This window comes from Bufo gargarizans, chromosome 7, assembly GCF_014858855.1.
Source record: "Bufo gargarizans isolate SCDJY-AF-19 chromosome 7, ASM1485885v1, whole genome shotgun sequence".
NCBI classification, from domain to species: domain Eukaryota; kingdom Metazoa; phylum Chordata; class Amphibia; order Anura; family Bufonidae; genus Bufo; species Bufo gargarizans.
Genome location: NC_058086.1, coordinates 16,124,821 through 16,148,350, shown reverse-complemented (window position 1 = coordinate 16,148,350; position 23,530 = coordinate 16,124,821). Strand labels below are relative to the sequence as shown.

At 40.1% G+C, this 23,530-nt stretch overlaps 1 protein-coding gene across 2 annotated transcripts in view; it reads left to right on the top strand.

The window, feature by feature from the left end:
* CYTH4 (cytohesin 4) overlaps positions 1–8,562 on the top strand; it is a 91,240-nt gene extending 82,678 nt beyond the window's left edge. For both annotated transcript variants that reach the window (XM_044300687.1, XM_044300685.1), the window contains 4 exons: positions 3,392–3,468; positions 3,555–3,626; positions 7,118–7,263; positions 7,693–8,562. In XM_044300687.1, the coding sequence (XP_044156622.1) occupies positions 3,392–3,468; positions 3,555–3,626; positions 7,118–7,263; positions 7,693–7,771 (374 nt within the window). In that variant the 3' untranslated portion in view covers positions 7,772–8,562. The remainder of the gene's footprint in view (positions 1–3,391; positions 3,469–3,554; positions 3,627–7,117; positions 7,264–7,692) is intronic.
* Positions 8,563–23,530: the final 14,968 nt, after the last annotated feature.

Sequence of the window (23,530 nt, the reverse complement as noted above, 5' to 3'; positions counted from 1 at the left end):
AGCTGCAAAGGCTTAAAGGGAACAATGACTTATGTTGTAATAAATGGACTTATAGGTACATTTAAATGATATAATCCATGGGGTTACCAGTCATTCCAAAATTACTAGACAGTTTGTTTGTGTGTTATATGTAAAAATGTATAAGATATATATATATATATATATATATATATACACACAGGTGAAACTCGAAAAATTAGAATATCGTGCAAAGTTCATTTATCTCAGTAATACAACTTAAAAGGTGAAACTAATATATGAGATATAACAAAATAATAGCAAAGACAGGTGCACTCTGCGGTCTTACAAAACCCTCAAACTGATTTTAAAATTGAGAGATTAGCCAACATGTCCTACGGTGTAGGACATGTCTGAGCCCGAGCACCGCGCCAAGGTTTCTCAAGTAGCTTGGGGACCTAACACTCACCTACCTGTGCCATATGGGCAATACCAGGAGCCAGTGGGCAAATTACAGGAGCATGAGGCCGACTCACAAACAACTCACCAGTTACCTTCAGCATGTAACCATGCTAGCAATAGGAGGACATGTCTGAGCCCGAGCACCGCGCCAAGGTTTCTCAAGTAGCTTGGGGACCTAACACTCACCTACCTGTGCCGTATGGGCAATACCAGGAGCCAGTGGGCAAATTACAGGAGCATGAGGCCGACTCACAAACAACTCACCAGTTACCTCCAGCATGTAACCATGCTAGCAATGGGAGGAGGGAGGAGTCTGCGAGTCCCACTCAAGACTGGCTGATAAGGCCCAGGCCTCACAGGTGCACCTAAATGTGGCCTGTAGATGGAAAACAGGCACATTTAAATCGGAGTTTATACACCTCCGGGAATCTCTATATATACAAACTGAAAAGAATTGCGTGGTATTAGCAGGAAGTGCTCAAACCCTCATGCACTTGTGCATATATATGGGGGCGCAAATCCTGCACTTGTGGCCCGTTGCTAATGACGATCCCTAGCAAAAATGCATACAGTGTAGGATACCCGCCCATAGGACATGTTGGCTAATCTCTCAATTTTAAAATCAGTTTGAGGGTTTAGTAAGACCGCAGAGTGCACCTGTTTTTGCTATTATTTTGTTATATTGCTATATTGATTATCACATCCACATAATTGCTATCTTGTGTAGGATGTCGATTGTGGTACTTGTGGTTCGCTGCGGGCATTCCTCCACTGTATGCATTTTTGCTGGGGATTGTCATTAGCAACGGGCCACAAGTGCAGGATTTGCTCCCCTATACACTCACCTAAAGAATTATTATGAACACCTGTTCTATTTCTCATTAATGCGATTATCTAGTCAACCAATCACATGGCAGTTGCTTCAATGCATGTAGGGTTGTGGTCCTGGTCAAGACAATCTCCTGAACTCCAAACTGAATGTCAGAATGAGAAAGAAAGGTGATTTAAGCAATTTTGAGCGTGGCATGGTTGTTGGTGCCAGACGGGCCGGTCTGAGTATTTCACAATCTGCTCAGTTACTGGGATTTTCACGCACAACCATTTCTAGGGTTTACAAAGAATGGTGGGAAAAGGGAAACGCATCCAGTATGCGTCAGTCCTGTGGGCGAAAATGCCTTGTTGATGCTAGAGGTCAGAGGAGAATGGATTCAAGCTGATAGAAGAGCAACGTTGACTGAAATAACCACTCGGTACAACCAAGGTATGCAGCAAAGCATTTGTGAAGCCACAACACGCACAACCTTGAGGCGAATGGGCTAAAACAGCAGAAGACCCCACTGGGTACAACTCATCTCCACTACAAATAGGAAAAAGAGGCTACAATTTGCACGAGCTCACCAAAATTGGACTGTTGAAGACCGGAAAAATGTTGCCTGGTCTGATGAGTCTCGATTTCTGTTGAGACATTCAAATGGTAGAGTCTGAATTTGGCGTAAACAGAATGAGAACATGTATCCATCATGCCTTGTTACCACTGTGCAGGCTGGTGGTGGTGGTGTAATGGTGTGGGGGATGTTTTCTGGGCACACTTTAGGTCCCTTAGTGCCAATTGGCCATCGTTTAAATGCCACGGGCTACCTGAGCATTGTTTCTGACCATGTCCATCCCTTCATGACCACCATGTACCCATCCTCTGATGGCTACTTCCAGCAGGATAATGCACCATGTCACAAAGCTCGAATCATTTCAAATTGGTTTCTTGAACATGACAATGAGTTCACTGTACTAAAATGGCCCCCACAGTCACCAGATATCAACCCAATAGAGCATCTTTGGGATGTGGTGGAACGGGAGCTTCGTGCCCTGGATGTGCAGCCCTCAAATATCCATCAACTGCAAGATGCTATCCTATCAATATGGGCCAACATTTCTAAAGAATGCTATCAGCAACTTGTTAAATCAATGCCACGTAGAATTAAGGCAGTTCTGAAGGCAAAAGGGGGTCCAACACCGTATTAGTATGGTGTTCCTAATAATTCTTTAGGTGAGTGTATATATATGCACAACTGCATGTGGGTTTGAGCACTTCCTGCTTGTTTAATACCACGCCATTCTTTTCAGTTTGTAATATATAAGATAGACTCATTACATACAAAGTGAGATATTTCAAGCCTTTATTTGTTATAATTTCGATGATTATGGCTTATAGCTTATGAAACCCCAAAATCACAATTTTGAGGTACCCTTTGCTTAGGGGGTATGGATTAATTGGCTGACTAGAGTGTGACACTTTGAGCCTAGAATATTGAACCTTTTCACAAAATTCAAATTTTAAAGGGAACCTGTCACCTGGATTTTAAGTATAGAGCTGAGGACATGGGTTGCTAGATGGCCGTTAGCACATCCTCAATACCCAGTCCCCATAGCTCTGTGTGCTTTTATTGTGTAAAAAAAAACGATTTGATACATATGCAAATGAACCTGGGATAAGTCCTGTCCCTGACTCATCTCAGGGACAGGACTCATCTCAGGTTAATTTGCATATGTATCAAATTGGCTTTTTTACACTATAAAAGCACACAGAGCTATGGGGACTGGGTATTGCGGATGTGCTAGCGTCCATCTAGCAACCCATGTTCTCAGCTCTATACACAAAATCCCGGTGACAGGTTCACTTTAAGCTGCATTAATGCAATTCCTTTTAATTAGCATTGCTGAAATAAATGGACTTTTGCACGATATTCTAATTTTTTGAGTTTCACCTGTGTATATAGTTTCAACTTACAATGGTCATTCCAGAAGCAATTTATATTGTAACTTCAGTGAAAACTGGATAGAGATAGACATTGCTTCTATACATGCCAATTCATTTACATTTAAAAAGGCATTTTATCAGTAAGGCATCTGCGAAGTAAATGCTCAATTTACTCTTTATTATGAGGTTGATAGCAGCTGACCTTACTTGTTACAGGAGGTCGTGTGAAGACTTGGAAAAAACGATGGTTCATCCTCAAGGACAACTGTCTTTATTACTTTGAATATACAACGGTGAGAATGACACTCACATGAAAGTACAACACAGGGAGTAGGTTAAAATGGAGACGTATTAACCTCCAATATTTATGTTCTTACAGGATAAAGACCCACTTGGAATAATTCCTTTGGAAAATCTATGTGTTGAGTTAGCAGAAGACCCTAAAAAGCCGGTAACTATGAAATGGATATGGCTGTTTTATTTTTTATTTTATTTTATGCACTTATATAGCGCTGCTATATTCCACAGCGATTTACAGATATTAACATCAAGCTGTCCCTAATCGGGCTCACAATCTAAGTTCCCTATCAGCATGTCTTTGGAGTATGGGAGAAACCCAGAGTACACGGAGGAAACCCACACAAACACGGGGAGAACATACCAATTCCATGCAGATACTGTCCATGGTCAGATTTGAACCTAGGACCCCAGCGTTGCAAGGGCACCAGTGTTAACCACTGAGACTCCATGCTGCCCTACTTTTTAGTCGTCAATGGAATACATAGAAGAGTGGAAGCCTCATAGCAAAATTATATCTTGCCCCCTCCCCATCATGGTGCCTGGTTTTGCCAACCAAGAAGACTTTTCTTCTTCTTAATAAAGTTTACTTTCTAAAAATGTAGAACTGTTCAGCTGATCCCTAAGTGCCTGTAAAAAACAATTACGGTTATAGCTAGTATTGCGTGAAACAAGCTTCCGATCATAGATACAGCATTCAAACAAAGTTTTGAACAAAGTTATTTCGGATCTATGATAATACAACACTACTTATAGCATACATAACCTTTCAAACTCTGCATTAATCAATAGTACAATGTGTGTACATGAGAAATAACACAATTTTGGCCTTTATTTTACTTGCAAGTTTTCCTTTGTGCATCTGTAACTGTAGTTTGTAGTTTTCTCAGGTGGGTGGATGGAGACTACTTGCAATCTACTGCACACACAGAAAGTAAAGGAAAATCGTCTTCCTAATCATCTCAAAATGACTCAGAACTAGCCACAGGATAAGGCAGGATATTACAGAGAAATGATGACCTGTATTTTTGTAAATTAAACACTTGTGCTGAGCTACAACCTTCCTATATAGCTGTGCAGTCTCTCTTTGTCTGTGCTTGTCTCCCCTGTCTCATGGTGCTCCTGCTCACTTTCCCCCAATAGACTTGTATTGACATCTTCCTGTGGAGATGGTCCATTTTGATTGAAAACATTTTCAAGGTGAAATGCAGTTAACAAGCAGTTAACTGCATAAGGGGGGGGGGGGGTGTAGACTGGAAAACTAGATATTTCTTGAAGAGTAACTAAACTTTTATTTAACTTTTTAAAAATGACCCTAACTGTCCTAAAAATCATTTTTATAATATACTTAACAGATTTTGACTAAAGAAATTGGCACTCAAAGTCTTGATTTCTACTCTGCTTTAAATTCACTATATTCGCACATTACTGACTTCTCAGCGGTGTATGGAGTATGGATTCCTTCCATTAGTAGCAATGTGGCCCACAGTGAACGATGTATGGACAGGAGCACAAATAGCTGCTCCTGCCTGTGCCCACTCCGCTCAGCTAAACCTGGGTAACGATGTGCCTTGCCAGGATTAGCTGAGCGGGCACAAGGAGGAGCAGTTATGTAGACCATTCACTGCAGGCCCCATTGCTACAGTGCAAGGAATCCGTACTCCGTACACCGCTGAGAAGTCAGCTTATGCAAATATAGTAAATTTAAAGTGCAGTAGAAATCAGGACTTCAGTGGCAAGGTTTTTGGGTAAAAAGGCAAAATCTGCTAATAAAGTATATTAGAAAAATTATTTATGGGGCATTTAGGACATTTAAAAAAGTTGAATAAAAGTTTAGTTACTTTTTAATGATAAAGTACTGCACAATATAAAAACATAAATACAGATAATACATAAATGTATTTTAAGCACAGGCATTAGGAAGTCTATTTCACAGAAGTAATGTGGAACATGATCTCACACACATAAGGAACATTTACATATGCCAAGCTGACTGAGCAGGCAATTATTGGGAAGGAATGGTGACTACTCTCTACTAATTCTCCTTGATCAATCTGCTGCATTTGACATTGTAGACCATCATCTACTCCTCACCATGCTCCAATCTATCAACCTTAGGGACACCTTCTTTCTTGTTTCTTTCTTGGTTTTCTTCTTATCTCTATGGCCGCTCTTTTATCAGAAGAGTTGGTTTCCAGTACCATCTTTATGTCGATGATACCCAACGATATACTTCTTCCCGTGATATCACCCCTGCTGTACTACAGAACAGCAGTGACTGTCTGTCTGCTGTCTCTAGCATCATGTCCTCTCTATCTGAAACTGAATCTTTCAAAAACTGAACTACTGGTGTTTTCTCCTTCCACTAACCTACCTTACCATCTCCAAGACTTCTCCCGAGCTGCAACATTCTTCTGGAATGCCCTATCCTATCCCAAGCATAATTGCTATGGATGTTAATACATAACATCAATAGTTTTAGAGGTTAGCCTATTGCATCCCCTCATCAAACCCTTCTCCATTCACTGCTCCCCCCTTCAGAATTATTTCTCTGAACCTGATCTATTAGCACCCACCACAATCAGAAGCACTACAGATATTGGCTGTTGTCTGGCTCATGCAGCTTTATATCTAATCCCCAATTGCTTTAAGATGGCCAGACCATTCTATAAAAGAAGCACTTTTTTTACCTACAGGCAGGACAGTACAGAAAGGAGCACAAATAGCTGCTCCTGCTTGTGCCCACTCCGCTCAGTTAAACCTGGGTACCGATGTGCCTTGCCAGGATTAGCTGAGTGGTGCGGGCACAGGCACGAGCATTTTTGTGTTATACACCATTCACTGCAGTCCCCATTGCTACAGTGCAAGGAATCCATACTCTGTACATCGCTGAGAAGTCAGCAATGTGTGAATATAGTGAATTTAAAGCGCAGTAGAAATCAGGACTTTGGTGCCATGTTTTTTGGTAAAAAGGCACAATCTGATAATAAAGTATATTAGAAAATTTATTTATGGGGCATTTAGGACATTTAAAAAAGTTGAATAAAAGTTTAGTTACTTTTTAATGATAAAACATATTTCAAAGTTTCTTGTGGTCACTTGTACTAATGCTTTTTGTAAAGTTGTGTGAGAGTACAGTGACTCTTTAAGTCTCGACATGTCCCTCCTTCTTCTATACATACACATAAAGTTTTGTAAGGAGTCTTCCTACAGCAGTCACATGGCCAATATTTGTAATAAATCTGGTGCTCTACTAGTACAGCTCCAGCTCCACTAAAGGAATAATTTATACAGTGCTTTCAGCATGTTTATGGTTTAGAGGGTGGGAATCCAAGGGACCAGAGAGGGCCCAGGTAATTTGTTCTGTATTTCATATTTATTCATTATCCAATGTAATCCTAAAAAAAATCCTTTACTAATCATTATAGGAAATTATACAGATTTTTTTAAACTATTTTCCAACTGCTTTGCACCAGTTTCTAAATGTTAGAATTTTTGAGCAGTATATGATCCGCCAAGTGGTAGCTTAAAAATTGCAAGCAAATTTGACCAAGTAAAGCTCCACACATAACATCACTGCTTTTCAATGTTAGTTGTTGCATTAAGATTTTGCATAAAGGATGTATTTTACTGTACTTTATTTAGCACTGCTTTGACCTGCACGCCAGGGGCCAAACTGTTAAAGCATGCAAGACCCAAGCAGATGGGAAAAAAGTACAAGGAAACCACCAATCCTATCGTTTATCTGCAACAAGTCATGAAGAAAGAGAAAGCTGGGTACAAAGTCTTAGGTTGGTCTTTACAGAATACTTAAAATATCTTGTTGTATGTATAAATGTTTACATTTTTCATTTTGAACAGAAATAAATAGGAGAGCTTAGGCAACAAGTACTAAGGTAGACTATTAGTAGATGTTGTCCAAATTTGTAAAGAAAATTCTTGATTTCAAGCACTTGTCACCTTGCTATCTGGTTATGCGCCAGATCACAAAGTTTGCTTTATTTACATTATTTGACAGTAGAATTATCATGAACCATCAACCATGGGTAGGGCCAAAGGAGTCTATGGGCTCTATGGAGTGCTTTTATTCTGGTGATTATGGCCACTCTGATCTCAGAGCTTTTGACACTGGATTTGTCATTTATTCTCACTTTTTGTCTATGACTCCAGTCTGTATGCATTGTTTGCAAGGGAATATGACCAGGTTTATCATCTTTCAGATCCAGCATTTCTTGGGACCCTTTTTATGACACTCTCACCCTCCAGAAGAAGATTTCAGCAATCAAAAATGGTCACTAATGAAGACAACAGAAAGCTGTATATAAATAAACCTCCCGTGAACTCTGCAGACCAAGTTTCACAAATTATAATAGGTGGTTCAATATTTGGGCCTGTTTGCGATGACTTACCTATAATTAAGGTCATCATTCCAGTTTGGTATGACCATGGACCATCTAAGCTTTCATATTTTGCAGGTGAAATGTCATCAATCTAAAAATGAAAATAATTTAAATGTTATGCTATAACCTCATGCTCTAGAAAGTCTACCTGAAAGCTCACAGTCCAGATATGGCTCTCCAAGTCTTTAGTATCACCTGCATCAACTCTGCAGAGCTTAAGCGAAGCATATGCCTAACCATAATTAACATGGACAAAGCAGAATAGGCAGTAGCAGGACAAGAGAAGCAATAGCAGGGCTGGATTATCGTCAGTGGAGGCCCTTGGCCAAAAGAACCTAAGAAAACAGAGACTGTATGTATAAATGTGTAATGAATAATAATACAGTTGTGTTTGAAAGGGGTACGGAGGAGGTCACCAGGTGGTGTAGACCTCTCTGTAATCCAGCCCTGGGCAATATTATTTTATGAAGGTCATTTGTGTTTAAATCTATAAAACAGATTGCATTTATCTGTAAATTCTGAAGTTCTGCATACACAGGAAATGTATAAAGGAAGTTTCTATACTTGCCCTATGTGTAATACTTTACTGTACTAACCTTCTATCAAGCTGAATCACCCAGGATATGTTTTTGTAATGATGCCTGCTGTCACGTAACATCTTAAATATTAAAGGAAACCTGTCATTTTGAACACAGTGTCTGATCCGCAGGTAGAACAAGAGGAGCCAAGAAGAGTGATATATAATTTTGTAGGAAACGATTTAGTATAACTTGTCCTATCTTCATTTATATCTTTGCCCTACGCTAGGAGTCCAGTTGGTAGTCCTAACTACTGACCAGACCAGCCCACTGGACTTCTAAGGATAGAGTAAGCAAACATTTAAACAAATGGTTTACAAGTTATCCAGAGTTTTTCAAAACTATATATCAATCTGCTCAGCTCCTCTTGCTGCTTTTTCTGCTGTTTCAGAAAGGACTACAAGGACAAGGGTCCCGTTAAATATTTTACAGCATTGAATGAGTAAACACTAAAAAAAAGAAAGAAACTTCCTTGAACAGCTGTATCCCATGTAGCCAGCAGAGGTCATCTGACACCATGATACCAGCAGAAAATATAATTACTGTGAGTCTTTTGCTCGGCAATTATATCCGCGTTGCTCATAAAGTCTACTGGCATATTTCACAGCTAAAAAAGACAACTTAGCAGGATTACACGTTGGTGTCACTTCAATTTGCAAGGAACTAGAACCTATTACAGTGCTACTGATGTATGGGTTAGCCATTAAAATGTGCATATTATGCTGAATATTCCAAATTCAGAGTCACTTTCATCATATTTTCTGGGTGAAAAAGAGACAGAGCTCTCGTAGAGCTGGTGCATGGTTGCATGTGCGTCTCGTGGAGTATTGCAGCTGAAGATGAGCGTTATCCCCTCTGGCAATGATACACTTTGAAAATATGATACATGTCTCTTACACAGAGCGTGCATACGTTCAATACCAGCTACAGATCTGTCCTCATTAAAACTGATGTATGTAAATGAGGCACCAAATATCTTTTCTTTGAAGTCCCCGCTAACAACCAAGATAAAAGGGATGCAGTTTAACCCTCTCGCTTCAAGCAGACACGAGTGAAGCTGTTACTCATATCTGCTTCCTGACGGCTGCATTTTCATCTCAGACGCCCCAAAGCCCATACAGAATCTGAGAAGGGGGGAATAAAGGACCTTTCATGTTAATCCCTCATCGCTCCCTATCACGTCACCCTCTAGTCAGATTTTCCTCCAGAGGGACATTGCTGTCAGAAGATAATTTGCAGAGGGGATTTTTAAATATGTCTGCCCACTGGGAATTTTCAAAGCAAATGCTTTATAATTGAGTCTAGGCTATTGCTTGGTATATTTAACCCACTAGTTCCACTGGATTTATGTAAGGAGACATAGAACATCTGTGAATAAGTAACCCCAAATACTGTAAACTGTTTTTGGTGAGCTCTTTAGGTTGTATTTCAATGTGCACAATTCTTGTTACAAAGTATTTCATGCATGTCGACGAGATGACGGTGCTTGTGGTGCACGGTGTGATGTGTGTGGTCTATGGATCACTGGACTTGCAGCAATGAAGCATCAGGTTTAATTGGTGCTGAGGATAGGAGGTTTCCATGGTAACAACACATCCCATCTCTGCAGTGCGCTACTGTGGGGTAGGACACACCCCAGAGAGGGATGGGGAGAAGGAGAGAAGAGAAAAGGAGGAGAGCATTGGAGGAGTGAGGGAAATCTCTAAGTACAAGACTGGCTGGTGGAAGGAAACGACCTAAATGGGCAATGCATATCATATACTGAAATGAGCAAAGTAATAGCAAAAGGTGTGGGTGGGGTGAGGATAAATGTTTAATGTGTTATTTAGAAACAAACAGTGGATAATAAAAGGGAGGAACAACAGGGAAGATTGATAGAATAGTAAATGAGAACCTCCTTCAATCCTCCTGCAAGACCTGTAAGGGAGAATGGACAGCCCATGTTGCCTAAGTAGTACTTTCAGGAAATATTCAGCTCCGATGTTTCACTTGACTTGTTAAAATAAAAGTTTCATATATTGTTAGAGAACAAATACACATATAGAACCTGTAACCTTGTTGCATTAACTCCTTCTCCACCATATACTGGAAATGCTTGCATGTACAGGTGGTATGATTGTGTAGATAAATCTATCAATGGGGCTGTAAGTTTTGCCGTCTGTCACTGATCTGTATACATGAAGATGGATTCAGCCTTGCTGTTTGCAATAGGGAGGACAGGAGACCTGCCACTATGATAGATACGTGGGTGGTAAGAGGTGAGAGAGGAGATTGTAAATCACAGGCTGAATAAGTCAGTTCCTGCTGCCTCTCTTCGTTGACCAAGACTGGAGAAAAGTCCAAGGATATGGATTTGTGGATCCAAGACAACCGTAAGCAATTTCTGGACCCAGGTGTGAATATAAACTGTGAAACGGAAGCATAATCTTTGTACCCATTGTAAAGAATACAGTATATAGAGGTAGCTACAAGAATTGCAATTCCATAGTATAATGTTGGTGTCTGCATTGCTGCTTCAGAAGATCTGGCCTTTTAAATTTACCTTCACATCATGCAAGGTATTTTTGGTAAGAGTCCATGTTCCATGTTGGATTTGCAATTTGATTGAATGACCCACCTCGGTGCATAGAGAAGTGAGTTAACTGAGAAAGAGGCCTTTGTTGGAGATCTGTGGGGGTGTTACTTCTTCCTAGTAGGTGTAAGGAGAAGTCTTATAGGTTATGCAATGCTCCTCTGTTAAAAAGGTATGCCAAATACATGTAGCTCCTTGCATACCTTTTGCCAGAGGAGCATTGCACTGACTATAACACTCCTTATGCCTACTAGGCACTCTCAACAAAGAAATATGTTGACTCTTGATTGTGTACATTGTATTGAGTGGCCTCCAGCACTTGGCTTGCACTAGAGCTGCTCAGTACTGATTATAACAAAACTACTGGATCAGTTCAAGTAAGCAACCCATTGATTTGCTAAGGGTATCTGTAACCAGTTTATGCTTCCCTTGAACTGAACATTATAAAACTGGTGGCAGATTCCATTTAAATGCTTGTTGTGACATCAACACATACCAATTTCCCTTTGCAAGATCCTGGCGCAAAGCAAAAATCCGAACCTTAGTCCAGAACCCTAACTATGCTGTCCTGGATATCAAGCACCAAATATGATATCCAATTCCATTTAGATGCAACCCATCCAGTTCATGCAGTACAATTTCTTTTTAACATATGATGCAAAAACTTTGACTGTAGCCTTATGTGGAACCTCTCCTATTTCCACTATAATTGTGTAACCAATTGACTAGACCCATTAAGAAATTGGAAATAAAGTCCTTCTTTAAAAGAAATAAAACTTGATCATGTTGATTAGCGTGTCGCTTGGTTTGAATCCTATATTAAATATTTCTTTGTTTAAAATCTTGCATCACAAACTACTATTTCCCAACCCATGACTCTTTACCCCATCTTATCATAAATGTTACAAGGAATTTCCTATTTTCTCCTGTTTATTAATATTGTTTGGAGCACTTGTTATGCAAATGTCTTACACCTGAATCTGGGTCATATGAACAACTTGCTTAGCCTGGTTAATTTAGGGAGGGGTTTTTGATTGGTTTTCCTTCTCTTAAATATTAATAACTTATGCAGTCCTAGTTACTGGGTATAGCATATGCTCTGTACTTTTTTCAGATTCCTTGTATATCTTTGTATCATAATCTGTCTTATTTGTGTCATGTCAGTGTAGCCTGGGACCTGTAGTCCTTGTGCCATTCATTGTGTCCATCATTGAAGTTTGCTGTTTCATTGTGGATTATGTTGTTTATCGTCTGTTTGCTGAGTATGTTTTTTTATTTTTTCAAAATTTGTACAGAATTTACCATAACTATCTCTATATCTGTTCCCCATCAAGATTCAGTTCCTTTTATCTATTGGTGATTTGCTTCTGTATATTTGTTTCTAGCAAGTCTTGATACGTTCTTCATAATATTATTCTTGTGACCATCTGGTTGTTAAATATTTTGGCCCTACTTTAAGTTCTCAGTACCAGGAGACATGCTAGTACTTGGGAAAGGAGCCTGCTATAAGTGAAGTCCAGTTCTGCAGTCTTGTGAACAAACAGCATTGATACAACAATCATATCCTCCTGAAAACCAAGTTCATGGACAAGAAATAAGAATGCCAGCCAGCTTAATGTGAGCTCGGTGTTAAATCTTGTCCTAACCCTACTAGGAACATAGGAAGATGAAAAATAGTTTATTGCTACAAGCATTGTCTGCCTGTTGCCTCAAATTTGCTTAGCTACTAACTTTGGGCAGTTGCTATGCAACTGTCTTACATCCGAATCTGTATGTGGTTACCATCTAGCCTTGCTTGATTTATTAGTGTGGAGTGCCATGGTTGAGCCTATTTATATCCAAGCCTCACTTCAGGTCTGGGCAAGGTATAGGATTTGCCATGTGCTTTTCCTCACAGGTTCTGTTTGGTCTTTTTCACATGGGTTTTCCGCACAGGTGCAATGCATGAGCACCCGCACTGAATCTGGACCCATTTATTTCTATGGGGCTGTGCACATGAGCGTTGATTTTTACGCATCACTTGTGCATTGCGTGAAAATCGCAGCATTCTCTATATTGTGTGTTTTTCACGCAACACAGGCCCCACAGAAGTGAATGGGGCTGCATGAAAATTTCAAGCATCCGCAAGCAAGTGCGGATGCGGTGTGATTTTCACGCATGGTTGCTAGGAGATGATCAGGATGGGGACCCGATCATTATTATTTTCCCTTATAGCATGGTTATAAGGGAAAATAATAGCATTCTTATTACAGAATGCTTAGTAAAATAGGGATGGAGGGGTTAAAAAAAAATAAAAAATAATTAAACTCACCTCATCCACTTGTTCGCGCAGCCCGGCTTCTCTTCTTTCTTCTTCTTTGATGACCTGGGAAGAAAAGGACCTTTGGTGACGTCACTGCACTCATCACATGGTCCATCACATGATGCATCACTTCTTAACCGCTTTAAGTCCGCCCATAGGATATAAACGTCCTATGGGTGGACCTCTATTTCTGAAAGCACGTTTTAAAACGTCCTTTCAGAAATAGCAGCTGCACGCTAATCGTGCAGCTGCTGATCGGGTTGCCCGCTGTCAGTGACCGCTGCAGACACAGCGGGACCGTAGCGTGCAGGAGCTGTGAGGTCTTACAGAGACCTCGATCAGCCCTGCTCTGAGGCTGTACAGCGCAGAATCACGCTGTACAGCCTCTCTGGGGGGTGCATTTCTTCTGTAACTGGGGCTACTATGTCAGCCCCAGTTACAGGAGAAATCAACAGTGAAAAAAAAAAGAAAAAGTGAAGCAAATTTCCCCCAGAGGTCTTGTATGACCTTATGGGGGACGAAAAGTGTAAAATAAAATAAAAATAAATAAAGGGTTGAAAAAAATAAAATAAAAAAAAGTTGCACATGTAAAAAAAAAAAGGTCCCCAAGTAAGGAATAAAAAATAAATAAATTAAAAATAGAAAAAATAAAATAAAATAGACATATTTGGTATTGCCACGTCCGTAATAACCAGCTCTATAAAAATATCACATGAGCTAACCCTTCAGATGAACACCGTAAAAAAATAAAAATAAAAACTGTGTCAAAACAAGCAATTTTTGTCACCTTGCATCACAAAAGGTGCAACACCAAGTGATCAAAAACGCATATGTCCCACAAAATGGTACCAATAAAACCGTCACCTCATCCCGCAAAAAATGAGCCCCTATATAAGAAAATCTCTCAAAAAATAAAAAAAACTATAGCTCTTAGAACATGGAGACACTAAAACATCATTTTTGGGTTTCAAAAATGCTATTATTGTGTTAAAGTGAAACAAATAAAAAAAGTATACATATTAGGTATTGCCACGTCCGTAAAAACCAGCTCTATAAAAATATCACATGAGCTAACCCCTCAGATGAACACCGTAAAAAAAAACTAAAAAAAAACGGTGTCAAAACAAGCAATTTTTGTCACCTTGCATCACAAAAGGTGCAACACCAAGTGATCAAAAACGCGTATGTCCCACAAAATGGTACCAATAAAACCGTCACCTCATCCCGCAAAAAATGAGCCTCTACATAAGAAAATCTCTCAAAAAATAAAAAAACTATAGCTATCAGAACATGGACACATTAAAACATAATTTTTTTGTTTCAAAAATGCTATTATTGTGTAAAACTTTAATAAATGAGAAAAAGTATACATATTAGGTATCGCCACGTCCGTAACAATCTGCTCTATAAAAATGTCACTTGACTGAACCCCTCAGGTGAACGCTGTAAAAATAAATAAATAGAAACTGTGCTAAAACAACCAATTTTTTGGTCACCTTGCCCCATAAAGTGTTATAATGAATGATCAAAAAATCATATGTACCCAAAAATAGTACTAATAAAACTGGCACCTTATCCCCTAATTTCCAAAATGGGGTCACTTCTTGGGAGTTTCTACTGTAAGGGTGCATCAGGGGGCTTCAAATGGGACATGGCATCTAAAAACCATGTGGAGTTCCTTTTCTTCTGCGCCCTGCCGTGTGCCCATACAGCAGTTTATGACCACATGTGGGGTGTTTCTGTAAACCGCAGAATCTGGGTAATAAATATTGAGTTTTGTTTGGCTGTTAACCATCGATGTGTTAAAGAAAAAATTGGATTAAAATGGAAAATCTGCCCAAAAAGTGAAATTTAAAAATTTGATCTCCATTTTCCTTTAATTCTTGTGGAACGCATAAAGGGTTAACAAAGTTTGTAAAATCAGTTTTGAGTAACTTGAGGGGTGTAGTTTCTACAATGGGGTCTTTTATGGGGGTATCCACTATGTAGGCCCCACAAAGTGACTTCAGACCTGAACTGGTCCTTATAAAGTGGGTTTTGGCAATTTTCTTAAAAATTTGAAGAATTTCTTCTAAACTTCTAAGCCTTCTAATGTCCTAAAAAAATAAAATGACATTTCCAAAATGATGCCAACATAAAGTAGACATATGGGGAATGTTAAATAATAAATATTTTATGAGGTATCACTTTCTGTTTTAAAAGCAGAGAAATAGAAATTTAGAAAATTGCGAATTTTTCAAATTTTTGGGTAAATTTGGGATGTTTTCATAAATAAAGGTGAAATATTTTGACTCAAATTTATGACTATCATGAAGTACAATGTGTCACGAGAAAACAATCTCTGGATGACTTGGATAAATAAAGGCGTTCCAAAGTTATTACCACATGAAGTGAAATATGTCAGTTTTGCTAAATTAGGCCTGGTCAGGAAGGGGGCAAATGGCCCAGATGGGAAGTGGTTAAGTTTACCCTAAACCATAAACACAAGAAGGTTAGATGGAAATTGTGCCATAGTGTATGATGGTGAATAGCCTGCTTATAGTCCGCATGTTATTTCAATAATTGATCCTCTGAGATTTACCCTCTTCCCGTATAAGTACATTTAGATTAAAATATACTGAGTCTACGTATCTACTGGTCACAATTTTGGTCCCCAATTATTATTATGATTTTTTTAAGCCTTTAGTAAAAGATCAGAATTAAGTTATGTGGAACTCATCTAATAATTCACAGACAATATAGGTAATAAAGGTATTACGTCTCTAGGATAGAAAAAAATCATGGATAGAAAAATAGAGATACTAAAACTAAAACGTTTATTGGTATGCACTAAAAACAGAGAGAAGGGAATTCATGAATCCTTTAAAAATTCCCATGTGTGGTGAACACACAGAAACCACATTCAGAGGACTTTAATATATAGGTCTTTAGGGTATCAGGAAAACTATGTGTGCCTATTACGTCACCACCCTCCTGTTGGTATCACAGGGGGAATATATATTTGTGGCTATTAACGTTTCCAACCACTGAGCCCGGAGTGCATCATAAACTTAAAGCACTCCACATACTGGTCCAGTGAGTAAAATAATAGGCAGCCAAATGCCTCACTTTGCTGAAACCAGAGCCAATTACAACCCCTTAGATACAGGGGAGGATAGGCAAACAGATTTGTGTCAATAAAAACACAGACCTATGGTTTCAATGCAAAGAAAGACACAAGCTTATTAGTCTGGATCCACAGGGTTATCCACTAGGGAATTCAAACAGACCCCATACGTGGAGTTTGCGACGGAGACCCTACTTAGGCTTCTTTCACACTGGCGATCCATTCAGGGCTCTCACAAGCGGTCCAAAACGGATCAGTTTGCATTCTAATGCATTCTGAATGGAAAAGAATCCCCTCAGAATGCATCAGTTCAGTCTCCATTCCGCTTTGGAGACGGACACTAAAACACTGCTTGCAGAGTTTTGGTGTCCGTCTGATGAAACTGAGCCAAACAGATCCGTCCTGGCACACAATGTAAGTTAATGGGGACGGATCCGTTTTCTCTGACACAATAGAAAACGGGTCTGTCCTCTATTTACTTTCAATGGTGTTCAAGACGGATCCATCTTAGCTATGTTAAACATGATACAAACAGATCCTTTCTGAACGGATGCAAACAGTTGTATTATCTAAACGGATCCGTCTGTGCAGATGCATGACGGATCAGCACCAAACGCGAGTGTGAAAGTAGCCTTAATCTGTATGGTATCTGATTGATATGACAGATGAAGGGAATACTCCGCTATGCTAATAGGGCTAACAACAACTTCATAAGCTCTGCCTCTACTGACTACAGCATCGCATCCTGGCTTGACGCATTTCCTCTAAACAAGATTCTTCAGGAGCTATCTTAGCTGCTTAAAATTACAGAGGGTATCCGCTTTCCCACCAGCGTGGTGACAGCTTCTGCGCTAGTATGGCCGTCAAGCTGCGGCCGAACGCGCCTCTTTTAAAGGAAGAGGCCCCTCCCACCCTGTGATGCAGGGATCCCATGCGGACGAATAGCGGGCCAGGTAGCGGCACACACCGCCTGTCAACTCCCAACACTGCAATCGTGCGCATACAATAAGGGATGCCCACTGTCAGGTATGTAAAAAATAATAGAGGTAGAACAGAGACAGGGATAACTCCAATATAGGATAGGAAAATCGAATGCATGATGACCGGGAAAGGCAGGCTGGCGACAATCAGCCTACCATTGGAACATCCAAATAGATCGAAGTATAGAATATCACCCATGACACATGTAAATATACATATGTGTCATCGAAGTATCAGATATCACCCATAACACACTTAAACTTACATATGTGTCATACAAGCGATATATTCTATTAAATGTGTGGGATGCGACTATTCAAATAGATAAGATCCATGATCATTCAATAAAGCTGACGTATGAGATGTGATCATTGAGTCCATGGGGCCGCAAGGTACCCAGTTTAAAGGTCCATTGGGCCTCCTTTTGCAACACTTGATCCAAATCGCCCCAACAAGGGGAGGGTAGTACCACCTCAATCCCCTGAAAACATATTGCCCATATGTCACCTAGATGGTGAGTATTAACATGACGGGCAACCGGGGTGTCAGCATGTTTACAAATGTCATTAAGGTGTTCTCCTATACGGAGTCGGAATTCACGAATTGCCTTCCCCGCGTATTGAACGCCGCAAGTACAAGTAATTAGATAGATCAGTCCTGAAGATCTGCAGTTGATAAAGGTACGAATGGTATATGATTTTGTCGTAACCGTACTGCAGAATGTGGATCCAGATTTTATGGAGTCGCATGCTATGCACCCGCTAAAGAGACATGTCCCTTTTAAGGGATTAACCAGCCAAGTGGATGGAGCCGATTCCTGGAAAAAACTGTGGCAAAGACGATCCTTCAAATTGCAATCATCTCATCTCGCCACCTGCCCCTTTCCGAAAATCAAAAATACATGTTATACAAACAGTATAGGGGTGGAAGGAGGTCCAGATACTGAGGAGATCACCATTCCACTCAAAAAAGTGGAATGGTGATCTCCTCAGTATCTGGACCTCCTTCCACCCCTATACTGTTTGTATAACATGTATTTTTGATTTTCAGAAAGGGGCAGGTGGCGACCCCATTTATTTGAACCACCTTCCACTCCCGATCTATCTTCATTACTGTTATCGTATACCATTTATTTTTCCCTGGTTAGGGTCAATCTAGGGATTTGATAGTCTTAGGTTCGGAGACAGGGAACCCCCACCATTAGGGGGTCACCCTGGGCTGAGCAGCTTTTTAGGGCTTTTTAGGGTAAGCATTGTGTCTGCCCTGCCCTTTCCTCAGACCCTGTCTTATTTTTGAATTGATCCTCGAACTGTCTAAGTCTATTGACATTGTGTATCACTAGTAAATGTTCTGTTTAGGGGTCACTACTCCTCTGTCAAAAGAAATTTATATATAATCCTTTTGAAATTGTAGCACACTCTGTCGGTATATACATACCTATACCCACATTATCACTAATAAAGGTATTTTTTAAAGTCACTAATTCTAAAAAGCAATTTATATAAAACCCACGTGATAATAAAATCCAACAAAAATCTAATTATTAGGCAATTGAACACCTTAATGACATTCGTAAACATGCTGACACCCAGGTTGCCCGTCATGTCAATACTCACCATCTAGGTAACATACGGGCAATGTGTTTTCAGTGGATTGAGGTGGTACGACCCTCCCCTCGTGGGGGCAATTTGGATCAATGAGTGTTGCAAAAGGAGGCCCAATGGACCTTTAAACTGAGTACCTTGCGGCCCCATGGACTCAATGATTACATCTCATACGTCAGCTTTATTGAATGATCATGGCTGTTATCCATTTGAATAGTCGCATCCCACACATTTAATAGAATACATCGCTTGTATGACACATATGTACGTTTAAGTGTGTTATGGGTGATATCTGATACTCCGATGACACATATGTATATTTACATGTGTCATGGGTGATATTCTATACTTCGATCTATTTGGATGTTCCAATGGTAGGCTGATTGTCGCCAGCCTGCCTTTCCCTGTCATCATGCATCCGATTTTCCCGTCCTATATTGGAGTTATCCCTGTCTCTGTTCTACCTCTATTATTTTTTACATACCTGACAGTGGGCATCCCTTATTGTATGCGCACGATTGCGGCAACGGGAGTTGACAGGCGGTGTGTGCCGCCCCCTGGCCTGCTATTCGTCCGCATTGGAATCTCCGCATCACAGGGTGGGAGGAGCCTCTTCCTTAAAAAGAGGCGTGTTCGGCCGCCGCTTCACGGCCGAACTAGCGCCGAAGCTGTCACCACGCTGGTAATTATGGTATTACAAATATCTCTGTAAAATGACAACTTTGTATAAAAAAATGGGAAAAGTTGTCTTTACAGAGATATTTATCTCACCCAGCATGGGTATATGTAAAAATACACCCCAAAACACATTTCCCTACTTCTTATGAGTACAGCGATACCACATGTGTGACACTTTTTTTGCAGCCTAGGTGTGCAAAGAGGCCCAAATTCTAAAGAGCGCCTTTAGGATTTCACAGGGCATTTTTTACGCATTTGGATTCCAAACTACTTCTCACGCTTTAGGTCCCCTAAAATGCCAGGGCAGTATAAATACCCCATAAGTGACCCCATTTTGGAAAGAAGACACCCCAAGGTATTCCGTGAGGGGTATGGTGAGTTCATGTAAAATTTAATTTTTTGTCACAAGTTAGTGGAATATGAGACTTTGTAAGAAAAATAAATAAATAAATCATTTTCCGCTAACTTGTGACAAAAAATAGAAACTTCCATGAACTCACTATGCCCATCAGTGAATACCTTAGGGTGTCTACTTTCCGAAATGGGGTCATTTGTGGGGTGTTTCTACTGTCTGGGCATTGTAGAACCTCAGGAAACATGAGAGGTGCTCAGAAAGTCAAAGTGCATAAATTCACATTTTTGCACCATAGTTTGCAAACGCTATAACTTTTACCCAAACCAATAAATATACACTTATTGCATTTTTTTTTATCAAAGACATGTAGAACAATAAATTTAGAGAAAAATTTATATAGAAATGTAGTTTTAATTGAAACATTTTACAACAGAAAGTGAAAAATGTTGTTTGTTTGCAAAAATTTCAGTCAATTTTGATTAATATCAAAAAAAGTTAAAATGTCAGCAGCAATGAAATACCACCAAATGAAAGCTCTATTAGTGAGAAGAAAAGGAGGTAAAATTCATTTGGGTGGTAAGTTGTATGACCGAGCAATAAACCGTGAAATTAGTGTAGTGCAGAATTGTAAAAAGTGGTCTGGTCATTAAGGGTGTTTAAGCTAGGGGAGCTGAGCTGGTTAATTTATTTTAATTGCCTGGTGTAAGTAGGATTAGAATCCCCATTAAAGTAACCTATAAGGTTATTTCTGCTCTGATTTGTACCCTGAGAGCAAGATACACTAGATAGAGAGAAGCTAAGCTCTATGATATACAGTATAGGTTGATATAACTTATATCAGGATTTCTGGGTAAAAATCTGAGTAAATCTTGACAGGACTCTTAGGAGAGACAATAAGAGTACTGATAATTCTGCCTTCTCAGGATTATTGACCGCCTTCTGTGTACACACTGATACAGAGAGAGTTATCCTATGTTTTGGCCAAGTTATATATGTATAGGACAGGGATGCTCAACCTGCGGTCCTCCAGCTGTTGTAAAACTACAACTCCCACAATGCCCTGCTGTAGGTTGATAGCTGTAGGCTGTCCAAGAATGCTGGGAGTTGTAGTTTTGCAACAGCTGGAGGGACGCAGGTTGAGCATGCATGGTATAGGATATAGGACTTATAGGATAGCTGCCTTACATCTGGTAGCATTAGAGGTAGAGTTTGCCAAGAGCTAATTTTCATATCCTCTTCCCAGAGTTCCAGAGGAGTGTTGCCTGGCTCTTCACGCTGCTTAAAGTGCTATCCCAAAGAGGATATTGTATTTTCCAAATTCTAACCTAGGCTTCTCACCTAGTTAAGCCTGTAATCTCTGCTCTGCACTGATGAGGGCAACCACCCCAAAATAGCTGTCTGCAAATGACATGCTGGCTTAATTACTATTCAAGTCATGTCTCAAGGCCCTTTAAAAGGTTGAACATTGACTTATAGGATAGCTGGTGGCATCAGAGGCAGAGCTTGTTAAGAACTCATTTGCATATCTTCTTCCCAGGTAAATCAAGACACTCACTGTCTCTTCTAAAAGTCCTGTCAGGATTTACTCAGATTTTTTCAAACTCTGGAATCCAAATTATATAAACCTATATATCATTGAACTCTGCTTCACTCCCTCTGTCATATCCTGCTCTCAGATAGAACATCAGAAATCGCCTGACAGGTTCACTTTAAGTATAATTTTAATTTTAATTTTCCTGAACATTGGCAATATAGATCAATCCGAAGAGAAAGATAGTGTATGGTCGCCATCTATCCTATGGAGATGCGCAGATTCGTTCGCGTTCGGATCACACAGAAACTTTGCATATTGGTTTGGTCGTCCCGACCTGTAGCTGATTTGTGCCCGGCCTAGTATTACTGCATGATACCAGTGTCATGGCGCCGGCTGAGGTATGAGGGATGGGGACCGTCGAACAAAGGTTTCTTCATTCGCGAGGATAAGTGCGGCAACGAAAAGGGCGCGAATAAGTGTGCAAACGCGCGAACATAAGTTTGCGTGATCATTCACATCTTCGTCAGCCAATCACTTCATACTGTAACCTGTCTCCCTATTGGTCATGATTGCAAGACCGGCTTCCATCTTCTGGTATAAATAAACCTCGCCTAGCTGTTGGAAGCAGGCACATTATTGGATCCCACTTGAGAACGTCTCTGTGATGTTATTTTGGAGGAATTGCGCACACATCGACGCACACTGCACCAAGGATTTCCCGATTGTACTTCTGGCGGTTGTTTTCGGTTGTGAGAACGAGACAAAGAAGCAAACGGCAATATCAGTTGGCGAGCTCAGTTAGGGAGCTAATTTTTTCCCCGTTATCAGCAGAACTTAAAGGAGACACAGCTTAATTTTCAAAAAGCAAAAAAGGCCGGCATAAGGTAAGAAAATCTCTTTCCTTACTCTCATTTTTTAGAAAGTTTTTCTCTTTGTGAATTGAAATCTGTGTACTCCAATCTGCTGATATCAGGAAAAAAATCTACTGAAAGAACCTTTTGGTGTATGTGGTTGATGTTTTTCCAATAATAGCTGCCCAGATACTTGGTGTGAGGGTTTCTCAACTGTAAAGGGCTGGTCAGTGCTCTGTTGGGACAAAGGATCTATGGTGAGAGATCCAACAGAGGGCTTTGTGTGTGAGGTCGGGTGGTTATAGTTTTACATCACAGCAGGCAGATATTGCCATCAGTATCTAAACAGGGGGTTTGTTAAACTGTAATTTTATCTGCTGTGTCAAAAGGAAATTTCTGCTTGGTAAAATAATTTTTTTAATCTATTTGTGTAAGGACGAGGTAAGTGCTTTTCCGTTGTGTAGTTTTTGGTGGATCTGAGTTGATTGTACAGAGATTATATGGTGAGATTGTGATGTGTTTTCTGAGCGGTACAGAGAATTGTGTTTTTTGCTGTAACTTCTTAACTTTTATATCACTGTGATTTTGTAGAGGCGGCAATTTGTTTTAGTGTTTGTACATTAGAGACAGCATTTGGAGAGTATTTTTATATTGTTAGCCTGTAAATCACCCACAGAGTGGAGGTTTGCTCTGGTTCCGGGGGGTGGGGCACAAGGAATATAGTTTGGTTTTTCTATTGCTGGATATTGTAGATACTATCTCGTCTTCCTTTGTGTGTCAAGCCATGTGGTTTTGTCGGCCATTTTATCTTCCTTTGTGTGTGTGAAGGCCATGTGGTTTTGTCGGCCATCTTTGAAATCCTTGGTGTAGTGTGACTGATATCGCCGTTTGCTTCTCTGTCTCATTCTCACAACCGAAAACAACCGCCAGAAGTACAATCGGGAAATCCTTGGTGTAGTGTGCGTCGATGTGTGCGCAATTCCTCCAAAATAACGTCACAGAGACGTTCTCAAGTAGGATCCAATAATGTGCCTGCTTCCAACAGCTAGGCAAGGTTTATTTATACCAGAAGATGGGAGGCGGTCTTACAATCATGA